The 14,368-nt window shown below is 42.5% G+C and overlaps 1 protein-coding gene across 1 annotated transcript in view; it reads right to left on the bottom strand.

Moving 5' to 3' along the window:
- Window positions 1-3,223: 3,223 nt before the first annotated feature.
- LOC104640684 (antigen WC1.1-like) overlaps window positions 3,224-14,368 on the bottom strand; it is a 31,871-nt gene continuing 20,726 nt past the window's right edge. The window contains exons 8-16 of the mRNA XM_075762924.1: window positions 12,187-12,501; window positions 11,375-11,437; window positions 10,980-11,294; window positions 10,749-10,784; window positions 10,317-10,454; window positions 9,941-10,036; window positions 9,387-9,470; window positions 7,113-7,265; window positions 3,224-4,429 (exon numbers count right to left, since the gene is read on the bottom strand). Coding sequence (XP_075619039.1) covers window positions 4,323-4,429; window positions 7,113-7,265; window positions 9,387-9,470; window positions 9,941-10,036; window positions 10,317-10,454; window positions 10,749-10,784; window positions 10,980-11,294; window positions 11,375-11,437; window positions 12,187-12,501 — 1,307 coding nt within the window. The 3' untranslated portion in view covers window positions 3,224-4,322. The remainder of the gene's footprint in view (window positions 4,430-7,112; window positions 7,266-9,386; window positions 9,471-9,940; window positions 10,037-10,316; window positions 10,455-10,748; window positions 10,785-10,979; window positions 11,295-11,374; window positions 11,438-12,186; window positions 12,502-14,368) is intronic.

Below are 14,368 nucleotides of genomic sequence, written 5' to 3'. Positions count from 1 at the left end.
TAGCACATGGTTGCAAAATATTACCTTACTACTTCCCATCTCCTTTTTGATATGTTCAGTGAGTTCATTTCACTATTTCAAGCATGGCTTGTGTACATGAGCAACAGTGCAAAGTCAGCTCTTCCAGAAGCACACAGCCTGTGCTAATTCCATCATCTCTTTCCTCAGGTGACTTCTCACATTCAGAGACAATCACAGTCTGGCCTTAGAGAAGTGAATTTCATCTGTCATGCTGCCTGATCTGGAAGTGCAGTATTCTTCCCTACCACCTTCTTCCACCATTGAGTATTTGCTCCTTGAAGTACCTGAGGTACCTCTACAGACTCAGCTCTTTGGTCCCTTATACTGATGAACAATATTGAATAAGCTGGTCTGAATTCAGCTTTTGTACAGGCATCTCACACTGGGTTTTGTAGGTTTCCAAGCACTCAAAAGCTCTGACAATGGGCCTGTTCCTCTTCAGAAGTTAAAACATGAATATGTCTAACTTTAGAAAATAAATTTTAAATGTTGAGATTATAACAGTTTCCAGCATAGAACTATGGTTGCTTACAAACTTTTATGTCTTAGAAAAATAAGAAAAATGTTCATTGTAATAGAACTGTTTGTCTTTATATTTAGCATGTTTAATCTATGAAACTACATTGATTGATCATTATATATCTATCCTTTGCAGAGGAAATGTGCGTGCTGTTGCACAGGTAGTTCTGGAATGGACAGCACTAAATAATGCACGGTTTGGGTAATCTTAAAGAGCTGAGTCAAACACTATTATTTAGTGCTGTCCGTCTGTACATTACCTCTGGCAACACTCATAATAAGGTAAAGAAATTAAGCACAGATGGAAAGAAGGAAGCAAACCCCACTCTATTTGTCCTCTAATTTATTACTTGTTATATGAATGCGCTGAGAAACCTTGCCATAAAGCCAGGTAGAGCCAAGCAATTGTCCTGTTAAAAATCATTGCAAAGTATAATTTAAGATCACAAAGATTTCTCCTTTGTTATTAAACTAAGTCTTGCCTTCTTTAAAGAAGGCAAATTCTTTAAAAAGTGATTTGAAAAGCCATATGCATGAACATAGATCAGCATTGATAAAGCTTTCCTATTTGCACGCGTGCGCGTGCACACACACACACACACACAGGATGCTAACAAAGCGAGCTACACAGACTGCAACAGGCAGAGGTCTGCCTGTAACAGCACTCACATACCAGCACTCAAAAAATTTATACATAGCCCAGTCCTTTTGCTCTCTGGGAGAAGTTCACTAGTGAAAACACACCCCTTCATCCTTTAGATTCACAAGCATATGCACATTTACAGATCCCTTGAATGTCAGCATGGGCCCTCAGTCTCTCTCATGTTCATGTCCCAGTCCTGAGCCCTTACCCAGTATATGGGTCTTCTACTTGCCAGCTAGTCCAGCTCCGTACTCGCTGTCAGAGGCATGCGCTTACATACTTGTCTCACAAGCACTCTTATGCTCATGGATCCTTTGATTATCAGCAAAAGCTCTGGGCTTGGCCTGTGGACTGTGCTTTAAGCTCCCTTAGCCACCTCCAGCTCAGTCTTACCAGGTTTTCGTCCTATGCACCAGGTAGTACAGCTTGAAGTTGTTAGGTTATCTGTTAAAAACTGTAATCTGCACATCCACTGAGGAGCATGGAAAGACAATGGTGGGTGGGGGAGCCCGAGTAATAACCTGCCCTGGCTGCTTCCAGGCCTATCACAGGAGCATGTCACAGGCCCATCTCTACGAGTCCAGAGGCACTCAGGGACACAATGGCATGCGAGAACCCAAATTCCACCTCTCAGAGAGGTGGACACACTGTCCTGGGCTCCTTCCAGGGCTGTCCCAGGACAGACATCAGCCCCATGGTCTGGAGATAAAACCCATCAAGTCCGCAGGAGCGGGACTGGTGTTTTTTTGAGGGGAGGGAGGTATTGCAAAGGGGTCTGAGATGCAGGGGAAGATAATTTTGGGTTTACAATAAATTTATGGGGTGTTTATGGGAGGAACCAAAGACAGGGAAAGGAAGGAATCAAGGCGATTTGGAGAGGAGCAAGCATGGGAAAATAGAGGTATAAGGGGATCAAAAGGGCTGGTCATGTGTAAACATGCCTTGGCTACCACAGGGACCGGGGGAGTCTCAGTAAGCTTTGTGTGTGCGTGCCTACATGTCTCAGAGGGCAAGAGCATTGAAGGAGTACATATATGCACCCACTCACATCAGGTTAGGGGAAAATATAAATGGACAGGTCCCTGCAGTTGCTGACATCCCAGGTACATGTGCCCTATGACCCATGGTCCCTCCTGTTTCTGATGCTGACACCCACCACAAAGTTGGTTGCTGGCACCACAAAGAGATGGGTCGTTATAACCCATGGTTATCACCCATGATCTAACTTGAATTGCTGGAATTTGATTTAGTTAGTCTGGTCTCTCCAGCTACTGTCACATAGACCTTTGAACAGTGTCACGTGGGGTAGAGGGTGAAATTAATATGAAAGATATTTAATAAATATTAGTAAGATAGGATAGACTGTGATCAGGCCCAGGGCTCATTCAAACAAGTGTTCTGACCAGCAGCTACTTACACACAAATGGACCCTTTTATTCTTCCTCTCTGTTCCCCCCACTTTGTTCCTCCCTGATTCCCCCTTTTGCCTATCTTTGACTCTTTCCCTAAACATTCCTTAGTAAGTTTTACATAGTCCCCAAGCCCCCTCAATATCCATAATACTCATGTTCTCTCGTTTCCCCCTTCTTGTAAGTTACAAAGTCCAAGTCAACTTTCTTCAAAGCTATTCCTGTAGATTCTTGATGGCCCATCAACTAGTGGTTGAGGAATTTTAGTCTTACTGTCTTGTCATTTCTCAGTCGTGTTTGTGATTCCATATGCCTAAGAGCATAAGAATGTATCAGAGAGGGGTGCCTCATTTCCAACCGATTGACCCCAACATCTCCATCCTTCAGTCTCCCACTCAAGTATCTCATCTCAGCCTGTGGTGGTTCAGTAGTTACAGTAAGTTCAATATGAATTAAAGCACATTCCTTCTGCTCTGGTGAATGAATTTTTCATTTGTGGCACTCTAGGGTGGGGTGGTGCTGGTCTCTGAATACTATTTCAACCCTCTTCCCTCACAGTGACCCCTTTTAAGTGCTGTTATTTTTAGCACTTAAATTATTGGGAAGAGGGGGGATGTTGATGAGTGGAATATCATGCATTGTGACACATAAACTGTAACCTGACCCCTCCTGTGTGTCCATATTTCTGTTGTTTTTCAAGGGCAAAATCTTTAAAGTTCCCTAGGAGGGTCCAAGCTCTTTAGAAATTATGTTTTTTCCCTTGGGTCAGGATCTTTATCCACACATCGTCAGAAACACAGGCTTTTTGTGCTGCTAAAATAATACTGGCCAAGGTGGAGGCCAAGAGAGATGACAGAATGCAAGGGAGGCTTTTTGTTTCAGGACCTGGACCTGAAAAAAATTTAATTAGGAGCCAAGACAACAATACTTCACCTTCTATTCCATCAGCATGCAAACTTTTTCAGTCTGCCTTCATATGATTAAAAGAAATGACGTAACAGACAGCTATAGGTATGACCACCACTTGCCATTTGTGGAAAGAAATAAAACATTCTCTTACTGTATAACTGGTACGACTTTGGGAGACAATAAATCATGATGGTATAGAAGGAGAAAAGAGAAGAGCGGCTTTTCCCTCCAATCAAATGCGTGATTCACTTGTATCTAATTCAAATAACAGATCTGCATCTAAAGTGTGGACAAGAATACCTCTTGCTCAGTTTCTCATCTCACAAAACACTATTTAGAAAATGAATTCTAGTTCTCACATTCTGTGTGACAAGAAAGAATATCCAAAAGATGAAATAGAACTTTGACGATTTTCTTGCAGTTTAGTCTCTATTCCTAATAATCTCCAGAAAGCTGCCCTGTGTATCTGTGAGGAGAAGCATAAATTTGAGAAGAGATCTTTAAACAGTTTATAATAAGAAAATATCAGAAGTTGAAAAATTAACTCAGTAGAAAAAAAATTACAATGAAAATATTTAGAAGTAAAAAGCAAAAGTGTTCGTGCAGTCTTGGCAATAAGAAATTATAAGGGAAATTAGAAAGATTTTCTAAACAGTCATGCTTGTTTTTCTTCTAAGTATGTAATTGCTTCTCTGCAAATAAAGCAAACTTAGGTAAACTAATCCTAAATGCAGGTTGTTCTGGTTCTACTAGTACCCGATTATCATTTTATGAATAGAGGTGTATTTCCGAAAGTGGTCAGTACAGCTCAGCAGTCTCTGTCAGTGTCCCAGCTCTTCAATGTCATCATAGCCTGTTTCTTCAAGAGCAGGGAGTGAATGTCTCTCAGCCTCAGATGTCCTGTTTCCTGACACATTAGGACTCCAGTCTGAAAACACGAAGGGAAGAACACTGAGATAAATGCACATCCTGTGTGTATTACCTTCACATGGTTGTGCAGCTGGCAGCATGGGCTGTCCGTTGTCTCCTCCAGAAATTAGGACCATAGATATGCATGGCTGTGAGAGCCCCGAGAAATGCTTGTCTCTTCCTGCCTCCTGCTACATGTACACATAAGCCAGGACCAAGCTTACTGTTCCCAGAAAACAGGTTACTGATCCAACTTTAAACACTTCTAATAAAGGCAATTCTTCATAATCCCTAAATAATCCATTTTACTGCCTCAAGTGTTCTCTGACACACTGCAAATTAAGTAGATCTGTCCTTGTCCATCCCACAAGTGTGCCCTGATCAGGCTTCTTACAGGAGAGTGCTCAGCCCATTGCCTGTGTTTGAAAGCCATTAAGAGGATGTAACCCACCTTACGGACGGAGGGGTGTTGTTGCCCACAAAGGTATGAGACTTATTATAAGGGGGAAGAGCATCTTGGGTATTATAGAAAACCTACTATAGAGGAGGAAACAAAAGCACAGAGAAGGAGGGATCTGTGTAGTTTGGGGAGGAACAAGCATGAGAAAATAGAACGATAAGGGGATAAAAGGGGCTGGAGGCATGTAAAGAGGCTGCTGTGCTGGCCAGTATGCATGTTTGGCCATGCCCTGCATCTGATCAGCAGCATCTGTCCTGTTTTTCTTATTACACTCCATTTCTAACAGCTTTCCTGACTAAGGGGGCTCCCCATTCTCTGTGTGTGTGTGTGTGTATGGACGTGTAAGTGCCAGCAACCAGAACTGGGCCATGGGTCAGAGGGGTCTGTGCGTGTGTGGTGCCAGCAACTGGAGAGACCGGAGTGGACAGAACTCTAAAGTACCACCAACCGGGGGGGCTTGGGGGCTCGCATGCCCAGACACCAGCAGCTGGGGGAGGTCAGTGGGTCCAGGGACTAGTTACTTGGTAGACTGCATGTCTAAGCCTAGTTACTGGGGGACACGTTGTGCATGCGTGTGGGTGTTAGTGTGCATGTGGGTATGTGAAGTAACTGGAAAGCCAAGGGTTTCCAGGACCTGTTCCTGGATAGACTGATTATTTTTTCATGTCTTCAGTCTGTCCAATATATTTATCACTACCCCAAAAGGTGGAGTTCAGCTGCTGATCAGAAGGTGTTCCACAGTTATATTAAGTAGAGAAATAAAAGTCTATCTTAAATACTTTTTGTTAATTCATTTTTAATTAGATGGGCTTGACAAAATTTAATACTATGATAATGACCTAGCTGAATCCATCCTCCAGGCACTATCCACTGTCTTTAAGATCTCACAGAGAACGGGCTCTGAAGGACTGGGAAAACATGAACAACATATGCTTATTTTTAAGGTGGTGTGTGTGAGAGGAGAAACAAGATTAGGAGTTACAGAAAGTTCAAATTCAGAAAGATAGGAGAACAAATAAACTACTTGTAAGGAGACAGACGAAGAAAACCAGGTAGATAACATAACATGGATTTATCAAAAATAAATCACGCCAGATAAATCTGGGGTATTTTGATTATCTAATAGTGCTTTTTTAAGGAAATAGAGCAAATTGTCACTCAACTCACATGATACTTTTATAAGTAAATTAGAGAAATATGGTCTAACTCAAACCTCTGTAGACTGGGTACAAATTCAGTCAAAAGTGGTATCCTTAGCATAGCTCACTGTACCAGATAAGATTCTTTGACAGCCCTAAATAGAACTAAGTATTTTTATTAAGTCCTAAGATAAGAGACACATGTTCTTATTACATTTTCCAGATGATACCATACTATACTATAATTCAAATGATCCTGTGTTTTGATGAACGCAGAATGAAATCTAGTAAGGACACTTAGAAGACCACAGATGAAGGCAGAAACAATCAACTGCATAATTAGAAAGATCGGTGTGTAATGGTATTTTATAGAGCAGGATTTGAAGTTGCAACTGTCAGGAGTGCATGCTGTTGCAAAAAAGGGAAACATCATGCTAGCATGTGTAAACGGAAGGATATCCTATAAGACATATGAAGTGGTCCTTCAGCTCTACCTGACACTAGTAAGGTCTTAGTACCATGCTGAACAGAAATACTGTAGAATTTTGGTTTTGAAACACTTTTTGAAAGATATGGACCTACTGACACAGCCTGAGTGGAGACATACAGAATGAGCAGAGGTCTAGTCAACAAGATCTAAGTAGAAAATTGACTGATTTAGGTTGCAGCAGTCTAGAGAAACAAAATACAAAACAGAACTGAGAGGAGCTATGTTAACATTCTTCAAGTACTTAAAAGGCTGTTACAAAGACGAACACCACTGCTCCATCCCCACGGTCATTGTAATAAGAAGTAACAGTTTTAATTTGCAGCAGTGAAGACAGGTTAGACCACAGGCAAGAATTTTATAGCTGTAAGGAAAACACAGCATGGGTATAGATTACCTGTAGAGGTTGTGGAAACACTGCTACTGACTGAGTGGTTGTAAGAACAGAATAACAGAATAACCTACACTCTTCATATAGGTAGGTAGTGTTCCTTCCTGACAATGGTTAGATAAAATCTAGGTGATCCTTTGAGGTACCCTCCACCTTGATTTTACCTGAGATCAGTGCACTAACTATAGATTATGAAAACTAACAGCACTGCTCTTCTGGCCTCACCTGTCTGTGAATCCTTGTTTCTGTCACTTTCTTCAGGGATCCCAGTGATTTCCTGTTCATTCTGCCCAGAAAGAGAAGCATCTTTAGGTCCAGGAACTTCTGTCACATCATCATAACCATCTTCCAGGGCATTTCCAGGCAGTGGAGAGACCTCTGGAACATTACAGGTATTAACTATAACAGGGAGAAATCTTCCATAGAGAAAGCAGTAGCTGATGATCCAGCAATAAGGACCTGTAACACTGACATTATCATTATGGTAATGAATGATAATAAACCAAGAATCCTCCAGAGGATTCTAAAGTATTCCAGACAACAACGATATAGCTCAAATAATTGTTGTACATTGCTGTAACAAGTAGAAAGCAAAAATCAACATGGAGGAGGCGGCAGTTAGTGACGGTTTATTTCAGAGTAAGATACCCTATTGCATTTCATAATTGCAGTGACAAATTACTCCTTGTATATCTCTGTGTGGCACTTGCTTCCTTGCATTTTTATTACTTTAACCACCTTCTGTTAAATTTCTCTGAGATAGTCTAGCTAAGTAGCCACCCTTGGCCATTTGCCTATGGACATGTGGCTACAAACTTAGGCCAAACCTTTGGAGAAAAATATCTGCAGTTCTGCTTCTCTTCTCCAAACTGAACAACCCCAACTCTCTCAGCTTTTCTCCATAGCAGAGGTGCTCCAGCCCTCTAATCATCTTCATGGACCTCCTCTGGACCCGTTCCAACAGCTCTATGTCTTTTTTGTACTGGGGACCCTACAGCTGAATGCAGTACTCCAGGTGGGGTCTCATGAGAGCAGAGTAAAGGGGGAGAATCACCTCCCTCGCCCTGCTGGTCACACTGCTTTTGTTGCAGCACAGAATATGGTTGGCTTTCTGGGCTGCAAGCACATGTTGTCCACTCATATACCATCCCCCAGTCTGTACTGATCCTGGGGATTGCTCTAAGCTAGGTGCAGGACCTTGCACTTGGTCCTGTTAAACTTCATGAGGTTGAGGCTCATAGTCACCCATTTCTCAAACGTCTCAAGGTTCCTCTGGATGGCATCCCTTCCCTCAAGCATATCAACTGCACCACTCAGCCTGGTGGCATCTGCAAACTTGCTGAGAGTGCACTCAATCCCACTACCTATGTCATTAATGAGGATATTGAAGGGTACTGGTCCCAGTATGGACCTCTGAGGGACACCACTTGTGACTGACCTCCATTTGGACATTGAGCTATTGACTGCAACTCTTTGGATGTGGCCATCCAGCCAATTCCTTAGTCACTGAATAGTCCATCCATCAAATGCAGTTCTCTGAGTAGACAGCTATCTGATTCCTCAGGGGCAGCTAGCTCTATGGTCTGTAGTTAACTGGAAGCCATCCCTCAGAGGATATTAGTTTTCACTGTTTAATAGTATACATACACACATGGGCATACAACTAATGCATATATAAAATTAAAAGTCAATCAAAGCACTCCTATTTCACTTTTTATCTAGTACTCAATATTCAGTCTAAATAAGAGATCTTATTTGGAATAATTGTCTTCTTGATGAGCATTTCAAAGCAAGTAAGGAAAAGAAAAGCTTTTAGTTTAATTTTAAATAATAAAACCCCCTTAATATAAGAATATATAATAGAAAATAAAGATAAAGCACAGCAGAGTCAGGGATATGGGCAGCAGAGGTCCAGCACTCCTCGTGCCTTTGGCAGTTGAGCTCTCTGAGACCAGGCAATAGCTAAGAGGTAGGATCAGCTGTAGGAAAATGCAATTCTCCAAACACTTGCTGTCCCTCAGCTTTTTCAGTTTAAAACCCCCCACATCTGGCATACTACATTTTCTTCAGATCACTTGTATTAAAATTACCCAAACAACTCCAGTAGTATGCCAATGTTCTTATTTGGAGCTTATTTTCCCTCTGCCTTAATTCTCCCCATTTTTCTCATAAATGAAGCAAGAGCTTACAAGCTGTTACAGTTGCAATTTCTGGGAGAAACAGTTGTCAAATTGTTGGATTCATGTGACTGGATCCTGTGAAGAGTGAAATACTACCAGCAAATACTTATTTTCAACTTCTCATACAGTAGACTAGCACTTGTATATGAGATTGAATGACATTCTTCCACCACAAGAGTTAAACAGAAATTTTTGTTTTGCATCAAAACATCACTAGTGGACATGAAGTGGAGCAAGAAAAAATTTTAATCACCAGTAATGCTTTGGCGATTAAAAGCTGCCCTGATTTTGGGTCTCTAGGATTCCCATCTTCCATTACCTTGAGTTGTTCCAGGACCATTTTCTTCATCACTGTCCCTGCTATAAAACTGTGCCTTTGCTTTTGAACTCTCTGAATAAGAATCTACGTAAATGAGAAAGAGAAATTATATTAGATTAAACTCGCCTTAGCTGCTAAGACTGCATCATGAGGAAGACAGTAGGCTACAGTAATACCACCCAAGTCAAGCAGATTCGTGGGCAGTCAGTATTACTCCTGCAGGTAAAGGGTTTACAGTGGAATAGCCAAGAATCCCTCAGGGGCCCCAAATTATTCTTTCATTTGTTCCTGCTACAGATAATTACAGCAAAAGCCCTTTTTCTTTTTGCTTGTTGTTTGTTTGTTTGACCTATACTGACCTATGTTCTATGGCATGTACCTAGGAGAATAATTGGCAGAGTTCACTGGGCAGGATCCCCCCCCAGTCTAGGAATTTTCCATTTCCCGGTAGATTTAGAAACTGCGAAGTATCAGACTGGGATCTGAGCCACCAGAAGGAATTAGCGTGAGTTATTTTCCCTTGATGAGAGCAGATAAGAGCAAGACACACAGACCTGAGAAGCCGGTCATGCCCTGCTTTTCCCTCATCAGGTTATAGTCAATCTCTTCATAGACAGCCTCAGAGAAGGGGTCGTAGGATAGTCTGGAGCCTGAAAGTAAGAGGCAATGATCACTCAGTCTCTGCTCATATGCAAGCTGGGTTCATGGAAAGGGGTCTGCATGGCCTGGTTGGTACCCAGAAAGTCACTGAGAAGTGCTGACTGAGGATAAGCACTGCTGGGCTCTTTCACTGCCAGGTGGCAAGTGAAAATGTCACTGTGGCAGCAGATGCCGTTCATCTCAGTAGCCCTTCCCCCCAGCCTCCCCAGCCAACTAAACACTTGCCAGCCATGCCAAGGAGGCATTTCATACCAGTCCTGAGTGACCCACCTCTCTGCTCTGCTCTGGCACTTCGGATCTGTCCAGCAAGAATGGCAAGGACCAGGCAGAGAAGGGCCCCCAGGATTATGCAGAGGATGACAGGCATTGAAATTCTCGTACTGTCTGTTGCAGGGCGGCGGGGAGGATCTGAGTGGAAATGAAGAAGCAATAGGTAGAGAATCAGATGACCCAAAGGGCTGCTCCTCTGCAGCCTCCTGCTCTGAGTGAGGCAGGTCACCTGCTGCCCAGCTGTGGATCCTACTCAAGCAGCTAGAATTCAGCAACTGGCGATAGTGCCACTCAGCTCTCCTTTACAAAAGGCTGTGGGAGATGCTTTCTAGATGAGCTGGAATATACTGCTGATTGACCTGCTATGCAGTATCAGGGACATTAAATCCTCATTTGATGGGAGAAAGGAAGGAGGTGGAAAGAATGTTTTACCTGCTCTAGTGGGTGATGCTGTTGTTTCTGTCATACCTGCAAAAGGAAGGCAAGTCCAGATTAAGGAAGAGGCAAGTGTGAAAAATAGGGAGAACAACTCTACATCATTTGTGAGGTTCCTGCAGTCAAAATTATGAAGAGGCTAGTCACTGGGATGTACAGCTGACATAAGGTTCCTCTATCCACCTCCTTCCCAGATCTGTGTAATGAACCAAATGACCAGTCACTAACCGGAGCAATTCACAGCAGCATCTTCCTTATGGTCACAGTTTTTGCTGAACAAGGGATTGACAGGACAGTCCCAAAAAGACAGCTCTGTTCCTTTGCAGTGCACCTTCTCCAACCAGATGGGACCAGTCCCTTCCCCAAAGGCAGCTTCATGCAGAGCAGACAGAGCAGATCCACAACCCAGCTGCCTGCATACAACATTAGCATCTGCCATGTCCCAGGAATCATCACAGACTGTTCCCCAAGAACCGTGTTGCCAAATCTCCACTCTGCCTGAACATCCATCCTCTCCTCCTATGACTCGTAACTTCTCCCTGTCTGCAAAACACAGAAACCTTCTGAATTGCTGAAACAGCAGGAAGGTGCGTAGGGACCAATAAGTAGAAACAATGAGGTACCTGAACAACTTGTAGAGTTTGGACACTCAGCAGCTGTGGCTGGAGATGTTGCCTCTTTTCTTCCTGCAGAATTTAAATACTGAAGTAACTAATTTGATTATTCTCTGAAAAGAGTGAGGGAGTATAAAATGCCTGAAAATTAATCAAGTTAATTTTTTTCTGTAATATATATATGGCCTATTTAGTACTTGCTGGATCACTGTTTGGCTATTGCTATGAATTAAATAATCTTCCTGGTGACTGTGCTTTCTTTCTTCTCGTGTGAGGCAGCTGCAATCCCTTTCAGAAGATCTGAATGTCATCTAGAATTCATTTATACTGTAATGGGAACCCACAGGTATGAAATACTGTCATAAGAGCAGGCAGTAGAAATGAGCCTTTAGAACTGAACTAATTCATACACTTGTCCATGGCTATGTGCATGCACATGTGTACATGTACATATGCACCAATATGCCTCCACACATGTAGAAACACATACATGCCTCTAGACTTCTTGAGAAGTCAGATCTCACAGACTGATTGTCTATCGTAGATTTTTGCTTTAAAAATATGCAATGGCACCATCTTCTCAGGGACTTCCTTGGGATTTCCACTGGGTAACTGCACTCGGTGAGACTCATGTAATTTTAATTCACTCATTTACATCAGGGATATAGACCAAGAAAAATGTTTGTGCCATTTGCATGAAACTAGAAATAATATATACCAGATAACAAATGAACACGAGGTAATTATTACAATGTCTATATATGCATGCATAGGTTTATGTGTATGTCTGGGCAGGCCTGTACACATGCATTTCTAATTACCAGTGCAAGAAATATGAGTCTCTTCTGCTCGGTTATCACATGACTGAGGATCCCAGGGGTCTGACTGACATTGCCAGAGAGAGCTATGTCGCTCAGTGCACTCAACGTGGTCCAGCCATGTGGGCCCAGAACCGCTGCCATATTTGAAGTCTCTTGCGATTTCCCCGCCATCTCCACAGTTCAGGTGTTTGCATACAGTTATTGCAGTGCGTTGAGACATACGATTGGAGCAAATGCTCCCCCATGTCCCATTGTAGAAAACTTCTAGCCGCCCAGCACAGTCAGTGCCATTTACCAGCCTCAGAGCCAGGAACTCTAGAAGAAAGACATAAAAATGGAATTAGAGGGGCCTGATTCTGCTAGGAACTTGGCTGTGATGATTGAAATCCAGAATCTGCTAACAATCCTGTTCATCACTCTGAATATGAAAAAGTGCCAGAGGAAACCACTCCAAAAGTGACAAACAAAACGAAAAGCCATACAGTGATCCTGTCTGGTTAGCCAGCATTCACCAGCATCTACATCAACAAACAAGTGACGGCCACACCCCACAGTTGCAGGCATATTTCTTTGGTATGTTGAAGCATAGGTGCCATGTACTCCTCTGATTTGTTGAAGTTTTGGTGTGCAATGACTTGTTTACAATAATTTCATAGCCAGCTGGAACAGCTCCCCTGCAGAAGCGCAGGGCACCCCTGCAGCCTGTGGTGACTGAAACCCTGGCCAATACATTTCACCCCTCAGCTCTGTGAAACACCTATTTAAGAAGGGTTTGAACACACATCTGTTATAAACTCTACCATCATCGTAATCATAAAATACATGCATTATTATCCCTTAGTCCCAGATAATAGGCATCGACATTGTAACAATGTGGACATATAGTGAATAAAAGGCTGCCCCTCATTCTGGGAACCACATTATAGGAGTTAACATCATACCAATGTCCACATGTATTTATTACAAAATTCAGACCTTGTCCCTGCAAAACACATGAACAAGAATGTAGTTTATGAGGTAAAGTAAGATTGTGCTCTTCTATTTACTTTGTGTAAAGGCACACATTTCATTGTTCTTTTTCCAAAGACCAGCCAGTAAGTAAACACTGCTCTTCAAAAAATAGAGACTACTTCCTTAGGGATTTCAACTGTTGCAGGCTCCCCAATCCAAGCATCCTCAGGACTGGCTGGTACTTTATCACCCATTTGACCTCAGGTTTTCTTTTGGGCTCCTATGGCAAGTTCCTTGCTCTAGGTTAACTAGCCACACATCTTCCTGGAGGTGAGGAAGGTGAGGATGTCATTTATTCCCTGATAGACCCCTTCCCAAGTGTTTTTAGCATGGATTTAAGTAAATCATTGCACAGCCCTACTTTTCCAGCTGCCTGGTGATACACCCCCTCTACCCATTCTTATATGCTTGTATTTTTGTAATGACTTATGTTGTCTGACTCCTGCCTAAGCGACATTCCATGGTGCCAACATATACGTCTGTTTATTCCCTCTAGGGTGCTACCTGCATTTGCTGTCTGAGTGGGGAAAGCTTCTAGCCACCCTTGTGATGCTCTGCCACTGTGAGAACATAGCATCTGCCAGTGGTGCTGGGGAGGAAGGGGTTGGTCTATATAATCCACTTATGAGGTGTCTCCAAACATTAATTTCTCTCATTGTACATAGTTTCATCATTCACGCTGTATGTTGTGCTATTCCACAGGCATCAAACTACCAAATTGCTTGCATTCTATCTTCCCAAGACAAGCCTAAGCCTAAGTCGATCCTTCGCAGCATGCTCAGCAGTTTCATAGACTCATCTGCCTAAAAATAGTTTTCCTTTACGCTCCATCCCAAATCTCTACTGACAGGTTAAGCCAACTGGTCAGCTTGATTGCTGTTTCTCTTCTTGAGTTGCCTTTGAATTTGGGATATATGCATTATTAGCGTGACATACTAAGCAGGTCTTTCTTCAGGCAGCTGTTGTACTACTGTCCATACTTCTGCTCAAAATGGTTTTCCTCACTGCTGCCAGTTATCACAATTTCATTCTTTAAGCAATTTCCTTACCACATTATTTACCATCTGGGCATCCGTGCATGGGTCTGTTGATGCTCCTGAGTATATTCCAAGGCTATTTTCAAGGCCTTTCAAACTTCTTCAAGTCTCCATCCTGGATGGCAACTTCTCCT

Source organism: Balearica regulorum, chromosome 1 (genome assembly GCF_011004875.1).
Source record: "Balearica regulorum gibbericeps isolate bBalReg1 chromosome 1, bBalReg1.pri, whole genome shotgun sequence".
Lineage (NCBI taxonomy): Eukaryota > Metazoa > Chordata > Aves > Gruiformes > Gruidae > Balearica > Balearica regulorum.
This window is presented reverse-complemented; position numbering and strand designations above follow the sequence as displayed.